We start from the raw sequence: 27238 nt of genomic DNA, 5'->3' as shown, positions 1-27238 counted from the left end.
GTTTGTGAAAGTAGACATTTATTTTCAAAACAGACTTCACATACAATAAATAAATTAAATTGCAAAAATTCAAAACACAAACAATTTCAAGTTCACCTTCATCATGAGTTGACATTTTGGGTCGTGGTGGGGTTCACTTTAGAGTAGCACGGTCAAACTGTGTCACCAACTACACCAACAAATATAAATCTATGATGTCATATGTCACAAACTGTTCCAGTTCCACATCATACAGTACACTTTGGACTGTAAATATGCTCGACGGTGTTTTTTAAAGGATGTCAACATGTAAAAGAAAAGGTTTTATGGTTCACTTAGAATTAAATTATAATTACCATGAAGATTGGAATACTGCTAAAAGCGGACCACTGCTGGAGAAGTCTGACGCTGCTGTGTGTGTGCATGTGTCTGTGCGTGCATGTGCGTGTGTTTGAGCAGCTCAGGCGTGAGACACAGGCAGGGAGGTCATGGCGTGGGCGGGCAGCAGCGGTTGAAACATGGACGGAGGGGAGTGGACTGTGAACACATACAGAGAGCGACGGAGTCAGTACACATGAAATATATTTAACAAATATTAATTAAGACATTGGTATAAGCTTTAGTATCATCTTTTGTCTTAGTTTGATCATTACTGTAGACAAATGTCATTTGAGTTTGGTGCATTTTACAGATTTCACGTGTTAAAATAGAAATTTGACTTTATTTTCTAGTAAGTCGTTAATACGAAACCCAATGGACAGGCTGGTGGTGCTCACTGTCTATGAAGGAGTGCAGTGCAGAGAGCATCGATCCCTCCGGGCCCCCGTACGCTGTGTACTGCAGCTCCTCGGGGGTCGGGGTGTGCTGGGACAGGCGGCTGGGCTGCAGTGAGGTCATGGGGGTGCTGGAAGTGTGGTTGGGGCTCACGTGCTTCTTGTGGCGTGCTCGGCAGTTCTGGAACCAGACCTGCATTAAATGACAGACGCCTTTTTATAAGATTGCTTTAAGAGAGTAACAAACAAACAAACTCAGAAGAGAACGCTGTGGGTGGTTGGCTCGTACACTGTATTTTTCTCTTACCGTAAGGTACATTTATTGTCGGATAAGTTAGATTTCAACACAATTTACAATGTTGTACAACACTGCAATTAAAAATCTGATCGGCTTCTAAAATGTAAATGCAATGCTATGGACTGAACTATGCAGCAAAATATTAAGTACTTAAACTAAATTTACTATGACCAGCTATACCATTAAAATGCACAAAAGTTCTGCAAAAATCACAAACCAGTTGCGCAATTTGTAGTATGCCTAATGCACAAGTCGGCTGTGGGGGTTGTGTGCACTTCATTTGAAATTGTAACGTAGAAACATATTATTCAACTAAGCAACTGATGGAGTTTTGTGTTTCCATATGTTACCAGCTGATCACCGGCCAGAGTTCCTCATTACTGTTCGGGTCTCTTGCTTCTCTCTGTATAGTAGAATCTGTATTTTACCATCCTCCATCTCCCCTCGTGCCGCCATCCTCCACTGACCTGTATGACTCGTCGACTGAGGCCCGTCTGCTCCGCCAGTTTCTGCAGCGTTTGAGCATCTGGGTTGTTGTCCTGAGCAAACTGGGCCTGCATCACCTGCACGTTCAGAGGTAGAAAACAAATTCTGTTTGATATCACACAGGTTTACAGGTGGGCTTAAAGCGACATTAGATATACATATTTTTGCTATCTGTCTCGCTTTTTATGCTGTTCATACTTTACATTACTGCTTTAACTGGAAAGCCTGACATTTGAATTTCAATAAACCCTGAACAATGTACATAATTACTATTACTATACTATAATTACTAATTTTATCAGGAGGATTAAAAAAACAAAATGCCTCATGTTTCTAGTTTATAAAAATCAACATCTTATTTTAGTTTTACCATAAATTAAGTGTTTTAATTAATCTATGAAGAGTCTTCACACCACTGACACATTTTACATGTGGTTGTAATTTACACACATGATGAGATTTGAAAATTATATCATTTGGATCCCTCCTTTTCTGTCTGAACATAAATGATCACATTAGAAAAATGGTTAATTATAGCACCAAGGATGAGGCCACTTGTTTTATTTTTTAAGATTGAAGAATCCAGTGTTTTCCAAGAAGAATCTCATCTTGTATCTGTGTGTCTGTATGTAACACGTGATGATGGAGGTTAACCTGCAGCTGGTCGGCAGTGAAGCTGGTCCGCGCTCTCTTGGAGGGTTTTGGCTGGTTAATCTCCTGTTCGGTCGGCACAGCCCCCTCCATGTTAACACTGTTCCCTGCAACAACAGCAGATCATCATATAAAAAGATCAGAAATGATTTAGCACAGGATCAGAAACCAATCAAAAACTGATACACAGTTAATTGAAATATTTAAAATATGACCAAGTGCACTTTCTAAATCACAGAAGCTGCAATCTTTTCCAGAGGTGAAATGTGTTACAACACATCAGCATAATGATGAAGTGGTGATGCAGAGATGCACCGGCCTCCACATGTTGTTCATGAAGACAACACGTTTGTTCATTACAGACTCTAACACATGTCGCCTCATCATGATTTTAACCGTTTTTTTACAGTGAAAAAAAAAATGGTGATACAAAAACGATCATTCCCACTACCTGTGATTAAAATCACAATCATAATATCTATCAACAAAAAAATATTTTAAAAAATTTACCATACCATGAAGCCCTTAGTAATACTCATGAAAAGAGCTGCATGCAGTGTACATATTTTAAGCCATTTAAAAAAATAATAGTAATAAATAGGATAAATTCAAGTTAATATCAGATAGCTAGATTAATATATTATGAACGTGATGTTGGAAAACTTGTAAATTCAATTAAGGCCTTGAAGGAGCTCCCACGTAGACCTGATAATCTGTTCGTGGCTTTTCTTCCAGTAGCTTGAGATGGAATGAAATACTAACTTTGTGATTTGTGATAAATATTAGAGATAACTGCTTGATTTTTCGTTTTCGTTTTTTTTTTTAAAGGAAAATAAGGGAATTATTGTGTGTTTTTTATGGCAAAATCTAACAAATCGGGAGAAAAGTCTTGGAGGGAGGCTTGAAGTAAAAAACGGTATTCTCTCTATTTTTGGAGTAACAACCGTAACCCTAACCCTAACCCTGCAGACAGCGGGCCGGTCGGCTCACCTTTCTCTACGGCCCGCTTGAGGTTGTCCAGCATGCAGTCGTAATGGACCTTGCAGAGCACCTTCTCCTCCACCAGAGCGAACTCCTCCCCGGTGGACAGCTGCCTTTTGCAGGAGAAGCAGGCGAAGCAGGCCAGGTGGTACACGTTGCCCTTCGCCCGGCGGACCCAGTCTGTGGAGTGGATGTTCCGGCCGCAGCATGCGCACCAGGTGCCGTATCTTCTACAGGTGAAGGCGAGCAAATCAGACACTTGGGCATTAAAAGATCTGCTGACATCGTCTTCTTTTCTTTATTATTATTATTATTATTATTATAATTATAATAATTATTATTATTATTAATAATATTGTTATTATTATTAGAAAGCCAGTGACGACAGAATTTGGTGTTTCATTCCAAGCAGAATGAAGTACTCCAAGAAAACTTTTGGGATGAGATGGGCCCCGAATGAAATGAAATCATAAAGAGTTGATAAAAAACTGACTTCTACTGAAATATGTGACGATGGAGAGTTGAAGTGCGGTGAACAATTTTGAATGTAAAGAATTTAAATAATACATTTGAATTAAATACATTTACAGCAAGATTTGGAAGGAAAATCCAGTCCAAAATAAAGTCCAGCATCTATTATTATTATTATTATTATTATTATTATTATTATTATTATTATTGTTATTATTGTTGTTGTTATTATCATTTTCTACTTATTATTAATATTTTAGTTATTATTATTATTATTATTGGGCTCACTCTTCTTCAACACTGTCGTTTGGATGCACGTACCGAAAGTAATCCAGTTTACAGAAAACCTCCTTTTCTTTGATGTAGCAGCTCGTGTGGCTGCCGAGTGAGGTCTGACACACGCTGCACGACAGACAGCGCACATGCCAGCACAGGTCGTTAACCTGGAGCAGGGACGAGAGAAATGAGCAAAAGTAAATCAAGAGGGTTTGAAGGTAAAAGGCCTGTTTGGAGTGCGAGGCGTTAAAACAACCACGAATCAGAAAGTGATGTAAAACAACAACAATGTCCATAATCAAAAAAAAAAAAATGCAAATTGGCACTAAAGACAATAAAAGAGCTGTCGGTGTTTTTACCTTTAATAAATATTTATCCACGATTTCCTCGTTGCAGCTGGCGCACACAGCTCTGCCTAACAGCGGGGCCATCGCCTGCAGCGACGACGCGTCTTCATCCAAAACCTCCACCGGCGCGCCCTGAAGGGATCAGACCTGCGGTGAGCGCACTTTACGCACACGGACGCGTCCAACCTCCACAGCCCGCAGTGGCTACTATTACTACTACTACTACTACTACTACTACACGTTTGAGCCCCACCTGTTACCGTCACCAAACTTAAGAAAACCAAATCATTCTGGTGGTTTCGGCTTCCAGCTTAATTAGCTTCAAGTATTTGTGGCGAGCATCTCGACATAAACAACCATTATTTCTGACGCGGGGGGAAAAAGTCGTTAAAAGTTTAGTTTAATTAACTGAATCCTTTTTCTTTCTTTTTTTCTGTTCTTTTGTTAGATGGAACAGTCGTCGTAGATATTTGCCCTCGAGAATTTTCTCAGATTTTGAAGCGCACAGTCACAATTATTAAAAGATAAATAAACATAAAAAAGATCTGGATCACTCTGCCAACACATCAGGGTTCATCTTCCTTCCTACCATGATGTCCCTCCTGTCCTCAGTGCATTTGCCGAGCAGCTCCTCGTCACCTTTGCAATCCTCGCACATGACAGCGGCGGTGCGTCCCCTCCTCTCCGACCCGCGGCAGCTGCCTTAAATGCCCCCTCGCTCCCGTCCCATAAATATCATGCCTTTCACTTTTTTCACCATGACAACCCCCCCGGCGATTACCGAAAATGACATTTTAAAAGAGAAGGGTAGTCATTACTTACAAAAACAAGACAACACTTGAGCTAATACTTATCCGATGTGCATTATGTGCTTGAGATCTGCATTTTGGGGGGATTCGGCGGCTGCACCGCGCGCGTTTAAGACCCCCCACCCCCCCTCCTCCACACACACACACACACACACACACGCACAACACGTCAATTTCACGCGTCAATCAAAGAAGCAGCGCGAGGTCTCCTGGAAAAGGGGGTTTGATTTTTTTAATAACAGCAATTAAAAAAGGCTAAGTTCACCACAAAAAAAAAAAAAAAAAAAAAAAAAAAAAAACGTCTTACCGGGCCAAGCGAAAAGGTGAAGAGGTCTCATTAACTACTTGAGTTTTAATTGCGGAATTCAAGGAGGGGTAATTTTCTGCGACATTTCTTCAAATTGTGAAAATGCCGAGCTGTCAGCGTGTGGACCGGACCGGCTTTAATGACAGAGGCTGAGGGCGCCACCCCCCCAACCCACACTTTAGTTTAATCACCTCAAACCCCGGCGTCGCTCAGTCACAACAACGATAAAAGAAAAAAAAAAAAAAAGAAAAAAACTCACCTCATCGTTGGACAGCACCGATCCGCTCTCGTCCTCGCTCACAACGCAGCACTCCACTTTGACCTCACTTTTCCAGCGCATGTCTGCGTCCAGGAGGCTCCCCTGGTGCCAAAGTCCAACTTCTTCCTTTTCTTTTTGTTTGTTTGTTTTTGTCTTTCCTTCTCCTCCAGGATTGCTCTCTCAGTCTGTGTGTCTGTGTTTGTGTTTGTGTGTGTGTGCCCCGAGCTGTTTCCAGAGGGCGGATCGTAATTCATATTTCCCTGTCCTCTGTGGCTGCGCCTCCCCTTTTTGGAAACAATCTTGTTGTGTGGCTTTAAGGAGGAGGAGGGGGGGGTTCACAGTTGTGTTCTTCCAAAATGCGATTTTTTTTTTATTGAGATTTGCCTACACCTAACTTCTGAGATGACACACAATGCATTGTGATTTTTTTTTTTTTTTTTTTTTTTTTTACTCAAGCTCTTCACATAACTTTAATTCTTGAGGTGCATTTCAGGTGTTCTAATTATCTGCTACACACACACACTTCTGAGAAAAATGCACTCCTCACTCCGCTTGTTTATCTGACACCTGCAGTCACCGGCTACTTTCCACATTGCGCACGAAAAAACGTGTGATCATCTGATAGAACATGCTGCATTTTGTTGTCATTACAGACTAACACATCAACCACAATCATCCAGTATTCTAAAACATATCAGAATAAAACAAAAAAAACACTTGGATACTTTCAGCAGCTGTTCTGCAGAGCGAGCACATTTACTTGTACTACTTCCAGTGTGTTTTGTTGCTCATATTTCTGTCCTTGTACCTAATCACATCTTCGAGTGCAGGACCTTGTGTTGTAATTAAGTGTTTTTATAAAAGGCTAAAGAAAACCTTTTCCACTCCCAGTTATTACACCCATGAACATGGCAGCTATGCTGATTCTGACCAACATAGCAGACAAAGCACTGAACTTTTAGTGTGCTTATGTTTGCTAATGTTTAAAACAGCTTGATAAATCTGTTTGTGCCGCGGTTCCTTGACTAGAGCCTGGACGATATATCGATGTTGGCCTATCACAGTAATATATCTAAATGTAATATAGCCTAAATGTATGAAACCAGTATGAAAAGGAATTGAATCTGAAGAGACAATGATGCAGAAACAGATTCTCGAGATGATTTAAATGTTGCAGTTGAGTTTACTTTAGGAGACCCAGAGAGAAAGCCCGACTCTGTAATCCACAAGAGAAAAAAGCAAACCAGAAGGAAAAAAAAAATACTTACAAGGTTATGTTTCATTTCTGCTTGCCAAACCTTGAAGTCATTTAACGACCCCTAAAGATTGATCACGCAACCCTTGGTGACGCCCCACACGTTGGAAACCACTCTAAGACATACAAAGTTGACACCCCAACGCTTGTACTGCCCAGGGGCCTCCCAAAGGTGGTCGGAGGAACCACAGCCACCCCGAAACAGTTGTTCGCGAGTGCCACCCCCCTCCCCTCAGGAGCCACATACGCATAGTGCGCTTTTACCTGATATTTTAAAACTTGGTCCTGATCATTTAAAGTAGATCAATAATGAAAATGAAAATAAGAAATGCACAGCCAGCTCAGCTGACCTCTGAGGCTTGCTCATAAATATGACCCTTTTTTTTCCTCTGAATGCTCTTTGGCCCCCCAAAAATCTCTCTATATTTATTGTATTATTGTTATTTTATATTTGTTAGTTTGTAGCCAGCATGACCCATGAAACAGTCAATATAGAGTGCTGATGATGTATTTCTGTGGGCCAACCTGGAGGATTTTTGTTTAGCACGATAATCTTCACAAATGACCCATAACTTTTGTGATTTTAGAAGTGTGAATTAAATCGCTAGAAGTCAAAAGCTAATGTTAGGCTAAGTGTCTGACTTACTGCACAATTACTATACGCGTTTTTCTGTAAATCAATCAATCTACAAGTGGTGAGGTTAGAGTTAGAATAGTGTGTAGCTTAAGTCGGCCTGTAAAGACAGACTAGTGAGCTGACGAGTCTCCATGTTCATTGTGATGACGTTTAACTTTGTAGTCTGATTCAGCCACCGTTGGCAACCGCTGTTTTGACACTTTGTGATTTAGTTTTGGGACATTTACTGATGTATTTTTGTGGTTGAACAAAATGTGTAAATATCTTCAACCTTATTTCAGGCATCTAACCGAAAACCCATTCAAAAAGTCCATTGACTTCAAGAAGAGGTAACCGGAAGTGCAAAGATGCTCTCATGATTTCCGGGTTTTATGACTGCAAACTACACCGCTCTGTTTCCTTAACTGGTGTTCTGACACTTCTACTGCTTCATGGTCGTAGCCTAGGTGGGAGTCACCACTGTAATACTGTGCTTCATACTGGGTTGTCGGATCTCAAAAAGGGGGAAAATAAAGGGAAAATATTGTTGGATTTTTCAAACATTCTGCGTATAAATACATGGTTTGCTTGAAACAAAACAATGAGGAGGGAAAGCCAATGTCAGCTAAATGCAAGGGGTTACCTGTGCTTGAGTAAATGTACTTAATTACTTCCCACCACTGCTCTTTGGCCTCTGTAGTGTCTTTGCCTCTTCAGCTGCATGACAAAACAGAAAAAAAGCAGTCCACGTCCAAACAGTGACGGGGGGACGCTTTACAAGGTAACATGGATACCTCACAAGGACCAGAGCGACAGGAGTGACAGAAGTTGCTGTTTTTGACTTATTCATTCAACCCCGCCGCTCATGCAATCCCACCCATCCCAGCCGCCACACACACACACACACAGAAAAAAAGGTTATTTTGTGTCCTGACGGGATAACAGTTACCTGCACCAGCATGAGTCTGTATCCGTATCGCTCCATCTCAGAGGGATAAAGGAGTTAGCGTGCCTCCATCGAGATGTGTCCTGTTCCACCTGGTGGAGATGAATGCTTTTTTTTTTTTTTTATCTGATAACACATCTCGAGCATTGCAGGCTGCAGAGCACTGAGTTCACTCAAGCAGCCCGTGAGACAGCCGCTCTCTGTTCCATTTTTAAAGTAGGAAAAAAATTCCCTGGAAGCTTCTTTTTTATTTTTTTTTTTGGGCCTCAGCGATGAAGCTCTGATGGAGAGGTCAAAGGTCAGAGGAGATGACAGGGTTCATGCGAAACATCAAAACGTGTGATTCCTACAGCGCCTAGCGAGCATTTTATCATGAAGAGACGAATCCTTTTCCTCAGACATTAAAGTCTTTATCACTCCTACGCACCATCTGTAGGATACCTGATACGACCACAGACGTTGGAGAAGATGTAAATCTGTGTGTGTGTGTGTGTGTGTGTGTGTGTGTGTGTGTGTGTGTGTGTGTGTGTGTGTGTGTGTGTGTGTGTGTGTGTGTGTAACAGTTGCATGTTTTCATTTTCCACATTGCATGGCTGACTGGGTAAATGTTTTGAGTGTTGTGGACCAGACAAAAACAAATGCCTCATCTGTCAACATACTGAGGAACTAGGTCTGCCGCTGCGTTGCTGTACGTCTCAGGCTGCTGCGGTACACAGCACCATCTATAATTATTTAATCATTAAGTATGACAGGTAAGAAGTAGGTCAAGAATCATGGTGGCAAAACGGGTTCCTGGAGAATTATGCAACTGTGACGTGGTTATACTACATTTAACAAAAGCTGTTTTAACAATAATTTGTTTACCATTGATTGATTTATACTCGGCTTCTGTTTACTGCGGAGGTCCTCGACAGATGTGATTAGAATGAGAATGAGAAAGTTTAATGTTCAGTTTGGGCTCCTGAAGAATCTGTTCCGCCTTTAGCAGGTTAAAAAAACATTCCTAAAATTATGTATCAGCTTTATATGTAAAGATTCTCAGAGAATGGCTGTAAAAAATTATTATTATTTTTTTTAACTTTCATGTTTCAGAATTCGACTACTGAGCAATTTCTTTTGTTTGGGGCCGTGTGTGGTTAAAATAACATGTTTTCTTCAGCAGCACTACAGCTCCCCAAATCACAGAAAAGTCTATTTGGATCTCTGTTTTAACTTTCTGTTATTTCTTACAAACATTCACACAGGGAGTTTGACCTCTCTCGGTCTTATTGACCCCAAACATAAGGAGCATCAGTATGTTGGACATCTTTTATCTTTTTCTGTGAAGGGCTTTTTGGCAAACACATGTCACATATATTTTGTTATGTACTAACACTTCATTGATAAATTATACATTTACAGTCAATTGCACTTTAGGTGATAGTTATATCATAGTTAAGAAACAATTAAATTCCTTATGAATCCAATTGATGAGCTGTTGTTTATTGTAAAGTTGGTACTTATTTATTTAACACTGTATTTATTTATTGTATTTGTTTGTTTATTTGACAGGAACGGTTGATTTATATCTGTTAGCAGGAGACAGAGACAACATCTCTGTGAAAAAAAAATAACACTATAGTATAAATAGACATATCAAATTCATAAATCATTAAAACACTGCAACAGTAACAACCAGATGTCATGAGAAACAGAAGTGTTTGTGTTTGTGTGTGATGGGTCACTCACGGTAGATCAAGTTGTAAGTGATGTTTATGAACCTTTACTGTTGCTTCATAAATGTTTTTATAAAGAGTCTATTTGTTAACAGTGAAATGATTATAAATGATGATTAAGTATACATTTAGCAGTCATTAATTATGTTTTATTGTGTCATCAGTTCTGCATCAGCTCATATAAAATGCAAAAACGTATAATATTGACTTAAACGGCAGCCTGGTCACCTTAATCAAAAGTCCTGTTTGTGCCAAATGGAAGAGTAACCACTTCATTATGTTGTGAGTTTTAAAAAGGGCAGATGGAGAGAAAAGGATATATATGACAGATAACAGATATATTCAGAAGAAAAGAACAAGATAATTATGCGGTTATTAACGTTAGTTTACAAACTGTAATACAAACTGCAGTGATAGCGTTAAGGCTGAAACAAGGGGAGACTTGGTTACATAGCCTACTTAAAGTGCACAAACAAGAACATGACAGACTGATAAAATCAAGAAGTAGAACTCACAAACACACAAGGCCTCTAACAGACATAATGATTCAGCTCCAACCCAGAAATGTAGAAGATTCATTACTTGAATTAATGTTTGATATATTTTCTTACATCTTGTAAAAATGGCACCATTGGTGTATTTTCACATCCAAAGTGATCTCTTGTTTTTTTTAGATGCTAAAAGTTTCTTCAAAGAATAAGACAGGATGCAAAGAGAGCAACGAATGCAGGAGATGGACCAGGAGAAGCGCTGGGCGTTTGGCCCCGGTGATCCTCTGAGAGCATCTCCTAATTTGCTACTTCCACATGGACCTTTGCTTTCTTTTTCGGCTGCACCTACTCATTTATTTCATTGAAATCAGTGCGAATTGGGGTGGTTTACAATTGACACAACGAGTTTGGCATGACCTTTTCTCCTTGCTGTAAATGGGTACTCATCGAATCTGAAGGGGGGGGGGGGGGACCTGCTGGAGGAGGGGTGGTAGGTAGGGGGGAGGGGGGGTAGTTGGAGGGGAGGAGGTGGGAGCTGCGTTGGCTGGGGGCCAATGGGGGGATCGGGTGGAAATCACAGCAGTGAAAATGGCAGTGCGGTGAAAGAGGGGCCTGATTGCATTGGGACAGCGTGCTAGAGGGGAGCAGCATGCTCAGCCCAATCAGAGCGACATAAGGAAAAAGTGCTCTTATCAACGAGTAATGGCCCACTTGACAATCACACAGGCACAAAACTGCTCTATTTAACGCTGATTGCAAAAACTGCTGCCCCCTCCCCACCCCCCACCTCAGAGCTGCATGACTCCCCGACATCTCCCTGCCACCTCCCAGCTTACAGCCAAGACCCTTTCCTGAATGGGATTTATAATCACCCCTCCTCTCTTCTACGCTAATTGTTCTTTTAAGACCTGCGCTGTGTATTAGGCGTTTAGTGACTGGTGAAACGCCTGCCTTGATTACTGTGTTTATTGCGAGCGCTCAGGGCAAATCCGGTTCACTTCCACCGGTGGTGACAGGTAGTGAATGTTTAAACAGGTATCACCTACCTGGCTGTTCGCCCTCATGTTTCACGTCCACCGGCACATGTGAGGGGTTAGAGGTGATCAAGCTCTGCATGGCATGTTCTGATGGTTCATGAAATACTCTGACAATCAGAAACCATTTTATATTCAGTCTCTACTTTAACTAGAAAGCCTGAAAAACCTGTTTTTTTTTAGATCTCAGTGTATTTCTCATTCATTCATGCAGTCACACACGTGTGTTTTGATATGGCAGCCACACTGTGACATCAAACTCTTCTTATTTCATGAAGACTTGCTCCTCAGTATGTTTGTTTGGCGACCGCAGGGACTATTTGAGTGTATTAGAATAATAATATTAACGCCTGAATACATTTTTGATTTTTTGAACCAGCGTTTCAACAGTTCTTTTCTGAGTAAGACGTCTCCTGACGGAAACCAAACACTGAATCACCTGCCGCTTACAGACACAGATGTTATCTGTCACCCAGGTTGTTGCTCAGTTGTTTCAAACCTCCACAGGTGTGTGTTGGCGTCCCGGTGTGAAACCAGAGAAGCAGAGATGCTGGTGAGTGTGAACGGGCAACAAAGATAACAACAGGTTTCTTCTATTGCATGTCTGTCCCTCCTGAGAGAGAGTGATCCCCCCTCTGTGGCTCTTCCTGCGGTTTCTTTCCATTTTTCTCCCGCTGCTGCTGGGGTTTCTTTTTATTCTGTGAAGTTGTTCCTCACTCTGATCGAAGGTTTAACAACAGTGGATGTTGTTCACTGAACAGACTGTAAAGCCCACTGAGGCGATGTGATGGTGTTTATGGGCTATATTGATGTGATTTATTGGATTTGAATTGATTTGAATGGAGAAAAAAACAATAATGTTATTATGATAAATCAAATGAAGCCCTCTCACTACAAATGTTTCCTTTTTCATCTGCCTGTATGTCTTCATATATTAATTATTGTTTGTATTGGGAACATTGCTTTTTTGTTGTAGCCTTGAAGCTTCTCTCTTTCCATTCCTATGAAACAACAATCAGATTGTATTGCTGTTTACATGATTCACATGATTTAATGAATCACAATCAAAATCAATTTTAAACTGAAGACTTTTTCTTGAAGGCACCGCCTCAAGTCTGCCTCCGTCTTTTGTTTCACAGCGCTGTGTCGAAGACTTACACAATTAGTCTCATTATCAGTTAGTCTGTCATTTATTTTCATCGATCAATCGATTAGTTGTTCGTTCTACAAAATGTCAGGAATGTCCACAAACCAAAAATATTTAGTTTACTGTCAAAGAGAAGTAAAGAAATCTCAGATCATTTCTTTAAAAATAGTCAGACTGATATAACGGTTATCAAAGTTGAATTCATTTAATTCTAGCCAACTAATCCATCAACTGATTTGTTTGCTGCAGCTCTAGATACATTCCTGTTTTACCTTCTTAATCTCAGCGGCTCAACTGACCAGCATGCACACACAAACACAGACAGAAGGAAGAGTTACTGTATTCTGCACACAGCAATACACAAACCACATTAATACCATGCACAAAGGAAAGTAGGGATAACTCATAACATGTAGTTTGCTGCCTCTTTTCCTGTGTTTAAAGCTTTGAACTACAAAAAGAGTATTTTATATTGTCATATTCATATTATATATCCTGCCTATGATTAACTGTAATTTGTCTGTGCATACAGTACATTCATTTTTCACTCAAATCATCCTTTTTGTAGCCTCCGGTCCAGACCTCATGCTTTACGACAAGCAACGTCAGCTTTGCAAGAGAAGGTGGTTATCACATTTGTGTTATTGTCGTCAGACTTTTGCATGATTTGAAATGAGGGATCTGTAGATAGTTTGCACACTGTCACATGTGAGCCAACTGAGACCTGTTTTGATGAACTTGTTTAGTGTGTTTAACATCCTACGTCTGGCGTCAGGTGTTGCTGAGAAAGACCCTGAACAACTTCTCTGCAGGTTTTCATGTTAAAATGTGCAGTGCATTTTGTCACATGCTCATTTCAGAATGATCAGCAACTCCACAGTGACATCCCTGTGCCCTCTGTTGTATGTGTGAACATGTAAGTTGTCAGCTAGAGGACAGAATCACAGGACGATCCTCTCCCCTTCCTTCATAATACAGTGGATTCTGTTCTGACCGTGTCCAAGAGGGACTCCAGAGCTTTATCATATCTTCAGACAGAAACATGGCTCCTCTTACTGGTCAATTCTGGAACTGATAAAACACTTGAACCTGTTAGAACAATAAGCCACAAAAATCCAAAGGCTTTGTCTCACACACACACTGTGTCATCCTTCCTACACAACATCAACACAATGAGACACTGGATACAGCAGAGTGCAAAGCCACCACACTTGATTTGACCAAATGTGCCATCTTGAATATCTGTTATAGAGTTGAAGTTGCTCTAATTTGTGTCACATAAGAGGTGGCTCATGAATTATCCATACACTAATAGAAAATGGGAAAATGATGCAGTGTCTTGAAGCAAAAATATTTTTCCACTTTCTCCACAAGAGGGCCACAGAGGACCTGCAGCTGAGGCTCACCCTGGTGAGGCCTGAATTTACTGTATTTTCTGAGGTGGAAACTGTCACCCGAATCAGTGATGTTGACATTGTGCTGATATGTTTACAGTTCATATGTTCTATAGTCTTTAAAATCACAGGCTGGAGCTGACATTTGACATTTGACATGTGTATTTTAATAAAATGTATATTTTATAGCAACTTAATTGTTTCAGGATCATACAGTTTTGTGTTAATACCAAATATTGACAATATACAGCACCATCAGTTCTATGAGTACTCCAACACAAAATACACAGCCCTGCGTACACACACACACACACACACACACACACACACACACACACACTAGCTTTCATCACTTGTGGGGTCATTAAAGACTTAAAGTCCTCACCCGAAATTGTAATGAATTTTGTTATATTGTCCAGCATTCTGGTCCCCAGGAAGCTACCGGGGAAAAAAAAACACTACGATCCTACGCACACAAACAAACGCATGCATGCACACACACACACACACACACACATACACACACACGGTCCAAAAAGGGATTGCCTTAATCAGCAGTTCTGTGCCAGTCACTTTCCATTACAGATCTCTGGGGACATTATAGTACTCACTAATCAGCCTGCTCTCATTTAGCTATTAACTATTCTTGCTTAGAATATCTAATACAGTACCTAATAATTATATTGTTTCATATATATATATATATATATATATTTGTACTACTACACTGTACAATCTGACTAAGTGCCTTAACGTTTAAAAATGTTTTACTTCAAAATCACCAAGTAAAGTAAACTAATAATTTGAAGTTGTTAAAACTTTTCAGCATGTACAAGTGAAATGTAATGGTCCACTTAACTTTGTAAGTCTGAGGTTATCTATTTCCTGACGTTTACAGTGCAAGGTTGTGCTTTCTACTCCACTACATTCATTCATTCAGATTTATTTACTATTTCCCAGATTACTTGCTTCACTTCCTGTCTTGAGAAAACCACGTATCTCCAAATTTGGCCATTTGAATTTTTATGATCATCCTGATTGATGAAGTGTTGAGTTGCGAAGTTTCCCCTGAATCTTAAGATAAATGAACTGTGATTTTTTAAAAAAACCTCTTGGATTAGCTAGAAAATATTACGCTGCCCTAAATTGATAAGAGATATTGGAATATGGGTGCATATATGTGTGTGTAGGAGTTAAAGAGTCTCACAGTCTGAGGAGTGAAGCTGCTCTGTAGTCTGGTGGTACGGCAGCGGATACTTCTCTATATTTTGTCAGACGGCAGCAGGGTGAAGAGACAGTGGCTGTGGTGGGGGTTGTATTGTAGCACCCTTTGGGCTCTTTGCAACCACTTCACTTCACCAATGTCACTGATGCTCTGTAGATGGATACCAGGGATGTTATGGGCACTGTTGAGTTCTCCCGATCTGGGCCGTGCACGAACCATGCAAGATTGTGCTGTTTTCAGTCAGGATGCTTTCTATGGTTCCTCTGTACAACTTGACCAGGATCTTGCTCCTGAAGAGCCTTTTCTGTTCTTTCTTAACCTGGGTGGTGATGTGTGTTGACCAGGTTAGGTTTGATGGCAACTCAAAGGAACCTACACCTGCTCCACTTCAGCCCCACTGATGCAGACACGTGTGTTCGCCTCCTTTTTTCTAAAATCAAAAATCAGCTCTTTTGTTTTGCTGACGTTACGCTGTAAATTGTTCTTCATGCACCACTCTGCAAGATCGTCGATTTCCTCCTGATATGAGCTCTCATCATCGTTCATAAGATGGCCGATGATGATAATGAGCATGGTGTCTGGGTACGAGGCCTGGGAGTTCAATCATGGGTGTACAGTGTGAACAAGAGTGGGCTGAGCACGCAGCCCTGGGGGGAGCTCCAGTGTTGAGGCTGATGAGCTCATGAAAAGTCGTATTTTCATATATAAAATAGTTGACTTATATGAAGAGCTCATCAATTGCTGTAGATTAAACTACCCAACAATTGGCTATATAAAGTGGTAACACACTTATGAACAAGTGGGCTACTGACACAGTGGCAGGGGGCATTTTAGGACACTGCACAAAGAGAGAAAATGTGCTATGAATAATTAAAAATGAATTGCTGCTGTCTGATACTCTCACCTTGCTTAAATACAGGACCAGAACAGTTCTTCCCACCTCAGTGTTTACATGCTGACGGGACTCTCTGTAAGTGGAAACCAGCCTGGTTGGCAGCATCGTCACGTGGTCTCCCATGGTAACCGGCGAGTGTCATCAGTTCCGCTCGGGCAGGCGAGCAGCCTCCGTCCTGAATCCACCGCGACTCTTCACAACAACTCTGCTGCCGGCTGCTGACTTCACACTGACCTCCCAGACATCTTCCAGAAGGAGACCGAGGACAGTCCACGACCCCCTTCCTCGCCTCCAGTACTGTGGGAGGGTATTTTTTTGAAGGTGGTTCCGAGGAGCTGGAAACCATGAGTCACCTCAGCCCGGGGTGGGTACACTTTAATGTTTTATATTGAAGAGTGAGCAGATACAGATACAGGCTTCTGTTTAACTAGCGTCAGTCTGTGTCTGTGTTGTTAGATATAAGGTCCGGTCAGAGTTGTTTAAGATCCCTAGTCTGTATTAGTTTTGTATATACTGTACTGTAAGATTAAAAAAAAAAAAACAGTGAATGCACTTAAATAGTCGAGCACCATCGTCACTACAGAGGCTTAATAGACTACTTTTAATTGGCTGTGCTAAAGCTACTGTTAGTCTACCAGCAAGTCCCTATGACTACCACGCAGCTAAACTTTAGCCAAATGCAGCATTTTTATAGAAGAAAGTGTTTCACAAAACTAAACTACTATAGTATAAAAGTATAGAGTAGAATATAGAGTGCACTTTTTAGCAACATCCCACTATCTTAAATGTAAAATCTTATAAAGTAATTGTAGTCGTCAGATAAATATGGTGGAGTATAATGATTTAGCACCTCAAACTTTACCAAAGTGCTGTAGGCCACCTCAGTAAATCTGCCTGAACACATTTCAGAGCTGGTAACTGGTGCTGATACTTTTACATAATTCTCCCTCTTTCTCCCTCTTTGTTTCTGCTGTTTCTTCTTCTTCAACTTTAATCTCATTTGCTGTTCACAGTAAAGCACTAATTGGCACAAATAGCTACTTGTATGTGATTCAGTACCTATAATATTGATACAAAGGGTTGATACTGAGGTGAGGTGCAAAACAGCAGCTGTCTAAAACAAAGTGCTTTACTGTGAACAGCAAATGGCATTCAATTAATTTGAAAGTTAAAGAAGAAACAGCAGAATTATGTAAAAATATCAGTACCATAATTATATTATGAAATACAATTTACAGCATTATATACAGCTATTTGACCTTTTTTTAAAAACTTCTTAAACTTTAGTATTTTGTCTTCCTGCTTGTTTTTAATGTATTTTAATACAAATAAACGTGCCTCTTCGCACAGTCACCACAGAGACATAATGAGCTGCTTTTAGCCTAGTTGACAAATATGCCAGTGTACCTTAAAAAAGTGCACTAAAAAATGTTTAAGTGTTTAAATAAAACATACAGACACTGGACACAATCTGACAAGAAAAGGAGGTGAAGCGGAAACAAACTGCTTCAAATATTGTACTTAAAAGTTAGTACAATATACCTTTCAAGTAGCCAAAATTATCTCCATCTTGACCTACAATATCAAAGTTCTGCTTACCGATATCAATAAAAACATGTTGAATGTGTTGCCAGCAATGTTTTCTTATGTAATATCTGACTTAAACTCAAGTAAATTATGAATACTTTCACCACTGGGTCGATTGAGTCACACTTATGGGTGACCTTTTAAATGTTTTTTTTTTTTTTTTAATTGCATTACTTTGGGAACCCTATTAACTCCTCAGAGACATAATGGACTACTATTTGTTGACTCCAAACATACGCCAAAGCTACTGTTGGAGAATCCTGGTGTACTAATATGAATAAAAAAAACATAAAAAGCGAAAGTGTCCAGAAACAAACATAGTTCATATTTTCACTCTTCTTGACAAACTGTTACAACATGCTGTGTATTTATGCCTCCTCAAAGCATCAGAGTTTCAGAGAGTTTCATGTATAAAATAACAGGTGACAGTCAATCCGCAACATTTTGTTTCAAAGAGAAATCTGCAGCCAAAGACAGAAGACAAAACAAGCCAGAGCCACAAAGAGGAGGCAGACGGGGTTAAGTGCGCCGTCCCCTCCAATTCCTGTTCGTAATCGGACACCTGTAACAGACCCTATAGTTGTAAGATCCTGTTGTCTCGTACTCAAATGCTGGAGGAAATCAAACCTGCGTTGGAAAGACACTTTCAGACGAGCTCGGCTGTTGATGAGCCGATGTCCGGTTAATGAGGACAACAAACAAACATGGTGTTGGGTCCCAGTAAAGCATTCGATTGAGGTTCTGGTTTTCTGTTAACTGTAACCAAGAAGTCTCGAGTTTCTCCCTCGGACTTTTATTTATAAAGTTAAGTTTCTTCAGCTGTCTGGGATTGATTCCGTGTCTCTTCTATTCCTGCAGACTTATTTCCGCCTACAACAGTCTCACAGACAAACATCTTGCTGGATACTTCAGCAGTACTCGGATCAGGAGACACCTGCACAGAGCCGGACTGGTACGTCAACAGGATGACAGTGATGGTGATGTTGATCAGGGCCGTAGCTACCTCTGACGACTCATTGATTATCAATGACCAAGTGTCACCACTTTTTGATTAAAATGTTGCATAATCCTGATTGGTGCACAGATGTACGTTACCTCCCCATTAACAGATCTCTCTCCCTCAAATCTCGTAAGCGAAATAACTTAAAACTGTTCTTTGACATTAAAGTTTGCGTAGGACCTCGTTACTCATAGTGAAGCCGAAAGAGAGTTTTTGTGTAATGTTTCTACACAAAGTATCAGCTGTTGGTGACCTCAGTTTGAAAACCACCCTGAGAATTCTCTATAGACTGAACCCTGCTGACACTGTTGTTGTCATCAGATCACCCGGAGTGGCCGTATCGTACCAGAGAAGGAGTACAGACACAAGCTGATGCAGAGAGCCCACCAGAGACACGTTCGAGAATGCCTGGCCCAGGCCATTTTCCACAAGGTGCTGGAGATGGAGGTGGGGGGAACACGGTGTACAGGAGGAACAAAAACAGTCAACACACTGTCAGCTAATCTGTGCCTGGCCCTGCATATTAAGTGATGGTAATTTCTTCTGTGTCCTCCTTCCATGCAGCGTGTCCACCAAATCGAGATCAAGAGGAGACTGGAGGAGTTTGCAAGGAGGGAAAGAGTGCACAAGATCAAGGTACATCATTTACATTTAAACACTGCTCTGTAAACTAATGACTCACCGTCCACCTTGAGCGTCCAATTTTTGTCTCATATTATTATCATTCACCATAACTAATACATAATTAGATACAATTGTATCTCAATTTGAAAACAAAAGGCAACAATATTCATAAATGGTCTCATTTGGAAGGTGGATCGCTGTAAAAGGTACGAAGAAGACATCATCCGCATCCTGTCGCCACGTCCACCTACGGGTGCCAGAACCATCCGAAAACAGCACTCTGGGCCTGAGGGGGAGCACTCTGAATCCTCTGAGTCCGTGAGTCAGAATATCTGTCTTAATCCAGTCGTATCACATTTAATATGTCGTCACTTGCGAATGATTGAGGAAATCTTTTGACCAATCAGGAACAGATCAAGTGCCTTTGATATTTGACCTTTTACTGTGTCTTTATCATGCAACAAAGGTTTTTGGCCTTAAGTTAAAGAAGCTTTATGAGGCCAATCAGTTTAAGATGGATATGACAATCACACCTGTGTTATACAAGATAAAAGTATGAGGTATTTATTTTTTTATTTATGAGGTCTTTATTTATTTAATGGTAGTGTCCTCATCAGTAAGTGTAAAAATGCATCATCCCTCCAACTTTGGTTAGATTTTGGACAGCTGATGTGTGATATATCTGGGTGTGTGTTTAAAATGATGACATTCAATTAAAGGAATAGTTCAACATTTTGGGTTTATTGACGTTCTTTATGAGAAACAGACGAGTAGCATTGATACTACTCTCATGTCAGTGCAATAAATGTGAAGCTGCAGCCAGTTAGCTTAGCTTGGCATAAGGACAGGGGGGAGAAGCTCTAAACATCACATAGTTATATATTTTATCCATAAAAGGTAGTAAAAATGACAGGTTGTGTTCTTTATAGCTGGTAATGTGCCAGATTATTTCTTGGCCAGGAGTCTTCCTGGAGTTTCCACTGGTTGCTGGGCAACAACTTACCTTTAGACAGAGCCAGGCTAGCTGTTTCCTCATTTCCAGTCTTTAAGCTAGGCTAAGATAAATGCCTGCTGACTAAGATCAGATTTATCTACCAAACAGAGACGTCAATCATTTGATGTGTGATGTTGCTGATGATGTTTCATCCTCAGCCAGACACCCTCAATTTCACTTGAGTGGACAAAAAGAAATGTAAGACTGTTTAACCATGTAAACTCTGTCACTTGTGACTTGTGTATATTCTTTGAGGCGAGGAGCGTCTGTCTGTGATGAGAATCATTATCTACGCCCACTTATGATCTCTGCACTCAAGTCTGAAGAGCTGTCTCAGATGCTGTTTGCTCTGTGTGCAAACAAGAGTGTTTCAAATGAAGAAGTGGGATTAGAAGTGTGTTATCTTTGAAATATGAAAAGTCACAGACCTTGATGCCAGAATAAATATAGCTGGTAATGCCGGCCTTAATCTCTGTTTACCCTGTGAAATCTCTCACCTCTTGAGTCTGCAAACATCTCACACTTCAGCAGGCTGAGGCTTGTTTGAAATACATCAACGGTGATACGTTGGATTTAATGTAAAGGGTACTTGTGTGTACATTAATAATCTGCGTTTGTGTGCAGAAATTCTGTAATGGGGTACATTTAAATTCACAGTCTTGTATACTTGTATTAAGTGTATTAAGTTTACAATGTGATTTATAGGTTATAATAATAATAATGATAATCATAACTATTTTTATGTAGCATTTATCTAAACAAGATTACAAATTGCTTCACAAAAAAACAAAGCAAAAATAAGGCGATGGGCAACTATACAAAATGTGGTTACGAATAGAAAACATATAGAAATAAAACAACAGCATATAAGGTACAGATCAGACACTGAATAAGGTTTTCCAATTAAAAGAAAATAAAAAATTTAAGCAATGATTTAAAAGCAGCTAATGTGTTCATGCAGAGAATTCCAGAGTTGAGGGTCTGAGCACAGTCGCCATTGGTCATCAGCCTTGACCTCGGAAAACCTTACCAAGGATATTTAGAGGATCTCAGAGTGCAATTCGGAACATAGGGAGTCAGTAGCTTTGTCATATAACTTGGGACCAGATCATGTTGGGCCTTAAAAGTTATTAAAATAATATTGAAATCAGTCCTGTGTTTGAAGGAAGGGCAAACGTTGGGGTAAGATGGGGACAAATGATTGGTCTTAGTTTAAATGAGGGCAGCAGCGTCCTGATTCAGCTGAAGATGAACAAGGCATGAAAAAAGTGAATTGCAGTTGTATCAACCCACAAAGACAAAGGTATTGATAAGACTTTCATAAAACTGGAAAAGACAGAGCTGATTTAATCGTGTCAGTAATTCTACGGTGGAAGTGACAGGATTTAATGAGATGTTGAAATGTGGTTCAAAGTTCAGTTGTGGATTAAATGTGATACCTGATTTTATATTGTTTGCTATGGTTTCCACAGCAATAAACATGAATGCTGACTGTACGTGTGTGTGTGTCATGTGCGCTGCAGCCGGGCTCATCTCGACCCAACACGGCTCCGGGGAAGATGCAGAGGCCGGTGCGTCTGAAGCCGATCCACAGTAACAGCACCACGGCGTCGCTCAGGCGCAGCTCCCCTTACAGACCCCTCGATTCCTCCAATGAGAACGACCAGCCATTCAACTGCACTGTGAGGCCATGACACATGAGACCCACTCATTCATTCATTCCTCCACTCAAGTGCTTGCTTGCACAGAGGAGCGTTTCTCGACAGATAAAATCATATTTGTTTTTTGTTTGGTTCTAGAGTGAGACCAGTACCTACCTGGGGTCACAGTGTTTGGAAACAGATGTAGAAACTTTGCTGTAAATATATTTAACTGTATCATACATTAAATCAAAAAACCTTTATCTGTGCTAAAAGTAACTGTTTTTAGACCACATGCACGGTCGTTGCGCTACAAGCTGAACAAATTACTGTGTTAACTTCTCTCCCAGATGGAGTCCCGTAGACGTTTGAACACAAAGGAGGCCTCTCGAGACATCTCACCCTACTGCCTCCCCGTCATCAACAACTTTGTCACACCAGTGCCTCCAACCACAAAGAGGAAGGAGAGGGGGGTAAAGGTCAATGCCAGCGGCACGCTCAGGGGCCGCAGACTGCGTCCTACCACTGCCTCCAGCGGAGCTGACGTCAATGAGGTTTATATCTCTCTTTATGTTTTCCCTGGCAACAAAACTTTCCACAACAAACTTACAACCTGCAGCCTCTTCGGATTAATTAGGAACAACAATTAAAATTTCCAGGAGATGCTTAGATTTTTGCCAGACTCAGCAGGAGGGGGTTATGAAATATGACTTCTTGTGTGTGTTTAATAAATTTGTATGCTTTTACTTAGCCCAAAATGCAAAAATAGATTTTCTATAACTTCATCCATATCCACAAAGTATTGTTAAATACAGTGTATTTGCTTTGTTATCAGTTATTTGCATTATATTTGTCATTATAGAGAGTAAATCTCATTAGAACATTAGATCAGTTGTATCAAATTTGGGATTTCAGAAGTCAAAATCATCTCTTAAACTGGATTAAATTGATATCAATCTGACCCCAACCTGCCCTTTTCTCCATCCAGGACCCCCCCATGCTGAGGAGCTCTGTGCACCAGAGCAGAGTTGCTGTGAACATGACGTACTTTGGCAAATCAGTGCATCTCTCCCACGACCTGAGCGACATGAGGGATGAGGTCAAAGTGTTTCAGCAACACTGTGGAGGAGAGAACCTGTGTGTTTACAAGGGCATGCTGCGCGAGGGAGGTCAGTGTGAGGGTCTGGTTCTGTTTCTTAGAGTTGTAAGATTGAGAAAACAAATAGGGGAAATCCAATCGTTTAGATGACTTTGAGCACACAAAACAACTCTGTTAAAGGGTCACCAAGTCTGAAGGATCACTTAAAACTGAGTCATTTCTGTTGTTACCTGTCTTGAAAATGTTCTCAATCCTCATATCCATCCTCAGAGACCTTCCAGTTTATCTCAAGGCGACACCGAGGCTACCCCTTCAGCCTGACCTTCTTCCTGAACGGGCTGCAGGTGGAGCGCCTGAGCTCCTGCTGCGAGTTCAAACACAGGAAGGGCTCCAGACTTGGTGGCAGGCACGGACACTTTGGCTTCTCCCATGTAGAGAGAGCCTCTCCCTGCTACAAGTAAGGTCTCTTCTTGTACTACTGCATATTTAAAAAAGTTCTATGAAGCCTTTTGTGGCTCCAGAGGAAGCTGCGGGAAATCTGCTGAATTACCTTTTGTGATCAGTCAGTTGGGTCTGAGGACTTTTAGTTTAATAGTTAAAAAAATCTGAAGTATTTGAAGTTAGAAAGAAGTGAGCTTACCAGACCTCTACAGCACTCTTCTCATCGCTGCTTTAAGCTAGAAGCTCCATGCTGCATTAGCCACTACCAGAATATCACATTAGGGTCTCCTAGTGACTGCCAGTAATCAAGGTTGCATTGTGGGTAATGTAGGCCCTATATTTTAACACAGAGGAAGAATGCCTTTGTTTGCCCATCATCTGATCGGAGTGCAGTGAAAATGGATGGAGTACTCTTACAGAGAATGAACTGGCCGATGTAAAACAACTGAGATGATACCATCACAATAAATGGCACAAAATATGAGTTCCTCAATTTAAAGGAACATTTCAACATTTTGATGGGAAGATCAATTAAACTCTCATGTCACTACATTAAATATGAAGCTGCTGCACAGACAACAGTAGTTAGCTTAGCACAAACACTGGAGGCAGGTGGAAATAGCTAATCTGGCTCTGTTTAAAGATGGCTCTCAAACCCACCTGTAAGTACCTTTATAAATGCCTAATTAACAGAGGGGATATGTGTCTGATTATTTCACAATGACCCTGCAGTGATGATATGTTACTGTATCCACCCTCCTGTTAAACCACAAAAAAAAATCCAGTTTTTGGACAAATAAATAAATAAAGGTTCGCTGTTTCTCCTATATGCAGTCTGTATGACAAGTAACCTAACAAGCTCCTATTAAAATTTGTATTAATATTCTAACTTATCACATGAGTACTTGTATGTGAAAGGTGTTGCTTGCTATGATGAAACCACAGAGAATTATCTTTCATGTCATTCTTTTCATGTTCATGTCTGTAGACCTTAAGAACAACCTGTGGCTCATTTTTTGCTACAGTACTGCTTTGGTTCATTCTCACAGCACAGTTTTAAGTTGCAGCAGGTGGCTGTGTTCAGCTGAAAAATCATAAATACTGACTGTACATTACCTGCCCAGCACCAGAACAGAAGAGAGATAAAGTTAGCGACCAGCTCTTGAATACTTTGGAGCATTTATCAGCTGAAGAGACAGATAATCCCTCAGGAGTTGATGGATGGGGCAAAACAGAGACAGAGGAGAGTAGATATTGGAATGTATTCATCAGGTGACCAGAAATACAACTCCAAATGAATACTAATATCACCTCTTATCTACACGCTAACTGTTTGCTAACAACTACACCATCTTTAATTGATGAACATATGTCAGTGTTGTGTTCTGCTGAGCAAGATGAACTTATCTTAACATCAAAATCTCGGCAAGAAAATGAAAAAACTTTTTTTTTTTTTTTTTTTGATCAAACTGTTCCTCCAGGTGCATCATAGCTATGGGATTGGACAAAAAGCCCACTCCTCCACCAAAGAGGGTCAGAGAGGACGGAGGAAGAGAGGATTCGCTCATCAGCCTGAAGGATGCTCCTGAGCTGAACACAGAGAGGGATGGAGAGGACGCTGCATCCCATTCAGAGGGCGAAACCAGCCAACAGCAGGACATGGAGACACACGTCAAAGAAGAAACGGCAGCTGTGGAGGACAAAGTCAGAGATGGTACAGTGACTATGCCAGGGCCTTTATGAAACAGACCTCACAGATCTTTTCTGTACAGTGTATCTCAATGACTCTTCTGTACGTCTTTCTCTTCAGATTATGAGGAAGACTTTGAAGCTGACGACGAGGGCCCTGTGGGAGATGCCGAGGCAAAAGAAAAGAAATCCCCGTCTCCATCCAGTGAAACTCAAAGGCAGGTGAAAGAGAGAGATGCCTCTGAGACTGAGGATGACGAGAAGGATGGTGGGTGAAATCCCTTGTTTGATACAGTCTTTCAAGTATTGCATGAGAACAAAATGAGACTCAGATTTGAAAGCAAAGTGTATTCAGTTGACAACTGCTTTTAATACAGAAAAACAGAATCACTCTGTCTTTTTAAGGCCATTCAAACACTAATTTCTGTTGATTTCTGAGCACAGATATCAATGAGATGTTGACTCATCTGATGTATTTTCCTACTTTGAAAAGAGACTGTTGCTAAAGTGGGAGTTTGGAGAGAGTTTTTTTTTTTTTGTTATGGAATTTGAAGTGCTTCATCTTTCTTGCCCAGAGGACATAAAGTCTCGTTCAGGCTCCAGCTCCCCGGGCAGCGAACAAGAGGAGAGCGAAACTGAAGCCGTCAAAGACCCCAGAGAGGACGAGAAAGCAGACCAACCTAAAGAGGTCGATCAAGAAGAAACTGCTGTTCCACTAGATGAAACAGACCCTACCACTGAGACAGAGGCTGCTGTGACGAAAGACTCTGACATACACAACAGTGCGGGGGACAGCACAGAGATAGACATCTCTGACACCAACATTTCCTCGGGGAACAAGCAGAGTGACAACACCTCCGGAGACAGAGAGGTTGAGAAAACTGTAGATTGCGAACAGGAGGAGGAACCTGAGAGGGGTAAGTATAAACCAACAGATGCAGCTCTGGAGCTTTCAGCTGAGTGAGAACATGGATCCATCTTGTATGGAGGTTTTTCCACTATTATAACAACCACATTATTTGAGTCTGAATCAGTGCCAGGACCCGGTTGTGTACAGCCCTGACAACAACTGAGTAACTATCACAGTGTTTTCAGTGCTGTAGTGTCAGGTTGAGATATTTGAAGTAACACTGTTGGGTTGTTATAAAATGTAATAGTGGAAAAATGAGTTGTGTGTTTTTGTTCATCTTTACTTGTTTGTGTTTGAGATTTCTGTTTGATCCACTTTTGATTGTTTTTTGTTTTTTTAAATGAGTTTCAAGATGTTTCACCTTTAAAATTTTGGTTGTAATTGTATCACTCCTGGCAATATTTTAAGGCTTTAAACATTTTCTAACATTGCTTTTTACTGATTGTATTTGTTCTTAAGAAAGCTGTGTGGAACATCTGTGTTGTGTTGGAAGCCGTCGTTAGTTTTTGTTAGCGGACTCCATTCCTGAACTAACATTATGTACTGATGCTCTCTGAGAGGCACTGAGTCGAGGCACTCGAGAACGTGCATAAAGTGACATCCTTTAAACTGTCGTGGAAAATCCGACCCATGTCCTTTGTAAAGAAAACCACAGTCCAGCATAAAACAGCTCAAACAAATCGACCACAGGCTTGTATAGACAACCAAGAGAACCGGGAAGGTCTCATATTTCACATCACGTTACAAATCACTCACATATCGCCAATAAAAAAGTGATTAATACGCTTATTTATAAACTGCTGCATTGTTTCAGATAGACCCTTTAAAGCTGCGCAATGCAGTTCTAGTTAAAGCAAAAATTATGAAGTAAAAACACATTTCAAAACATAGCTCTGTAA

The 27238-nt window shown here is 40.7% G+C and overlaps 2 protein-coding genes across 5 annotated transcripts in view; one reads left to right on the top strand and one right to left on the bottom strand.

Moving 5' to 3' along the window:
- LOC115591095 (LIM/homeobox protein Lhx8) lies at positions 1 to 5906 on the bottom strand. Of its 4 annotated transcripts, XM_030432741.1 has the most exons (9): positions 5638 to 5906; positions 4852 to 4944; positions 4275 to 4394; positions 3961 to 4082; positions 3178 to 3398; positions 2191 to 2294; positions 1518 to 1613; positions 756 to 945; positions 1 to 516 (listed from the first exon to the last, which is right to left on the bottom strand). In XM_030432741.1, exons 1-9 carry the CDS (start codon positions 5716 to 5718, stop codon positions 440 to 442), a joined length of 1104 nt encoding a protein of 367 aa, XP_030288601.1. In that variant the 5' UTR covers positions 5719 to 5906; the 3' UTR covers positions 1 to 439. The 4 variants fall into 4 exon arrangements, with proteins under 4 accessions (XP_030288601.1, XP_030288599.1, XP_030288598.1 ...); XM_030432739.1 differs by lacking the exon at positions 4852 to 4944 and having other exon boundaries at positions 3178 to 3395; positions 5638 to 5905; XM_030432738.1 differs by lacking the exon at positions 4852 to 4944 and having other exon boundaries at positions 5638 to 5903.
- erich3 (glutamate-rich 3) overlaps positions 1 to 27238 on the top strand; it is a 75656-nt gene that overhangs the window by 42906 nt on the left and 5512 nt on the right. The window contains exons 2-13 of the mRNA XM_030432733.1: positions 16380 to 16719; positions 18801 to 18894; positions 19264 to 19389; positions 19507 to 19578; positions 19756 to 19884; positions 22084 to 22242; positions 22551 to 22754; positions 23189 to 23369; positions 23570 to 23756; positions 25222 to 25454; positions 25551 to 25697; positions 26005 to 26346. Of these exons, the coding sequence (XP_030288593.1) occupies positions 16700 to 16719; positions 18801 to 18894; positions 19264 to 19389; positions 19507 to 19578; positions 19756 to 19884; positions 22084 to 22242; positions 22551 to 22754; positions 23189 to 23369; positions 23570 to 23756; positions 25222 to 25454; positions 25551 to 25697; positions 26005 to 26346 (1894 nt within the window). The 5' untranslated portion in view covers positions 16380 to 16699. The remainder of the gene's footprint in view (positions 1 to 16379; positions 16720 to 18800; positions 18895 to 19263; positions 19390 to 19506; positions 19579 to 19755; positions 19885 to 22083; positions 22243 to 22550; positions 22755 to 23188; positions 23370 to 23569; positions 23757 to 25221; positions 25455 to 25550; positions 25698 to 26004; positions 26347 to 27238) is intronic.

This window comes from Sparus aurata, chromosome 11, assembly GCF_900880675.1.
Source record: "Sparus aurata chromosome 11, fSpaAur1.1, whole genome shotgun sequence".
NCBI lineage: Eukaryota > Metazoa > Chordata > Actinopteri > Spariformes > Sparidae > Sparus > Sparus aurata.
This window is presented reverse-complemented; position numbering and strand designations above follow the sequence as displayed.

Coding starts and splice junctions, on each gene's coding strand:
- LOC115591095 (XM_030432741.1), bottom strand. CDS start 5,718: ATGCGCTGGAAAAGTGAGGTCAAAGTGGAGTGCTGCGTTGTGAGCGAG. Junction 3,399..3,960: donor TGTAAACTGGATTACTTTCG/GTACGTGCATCC, acceptor CTTCACCTGTAG/AAGATACGGCACCTGGTGCG. Junction 2,295..3,177: donor CAAGCGGGCCGTAGAGAAAG/GTGAGCCGACCG, acceptor CTGTTGTTGCAG/GGAACAGTGTTAACATGGAG.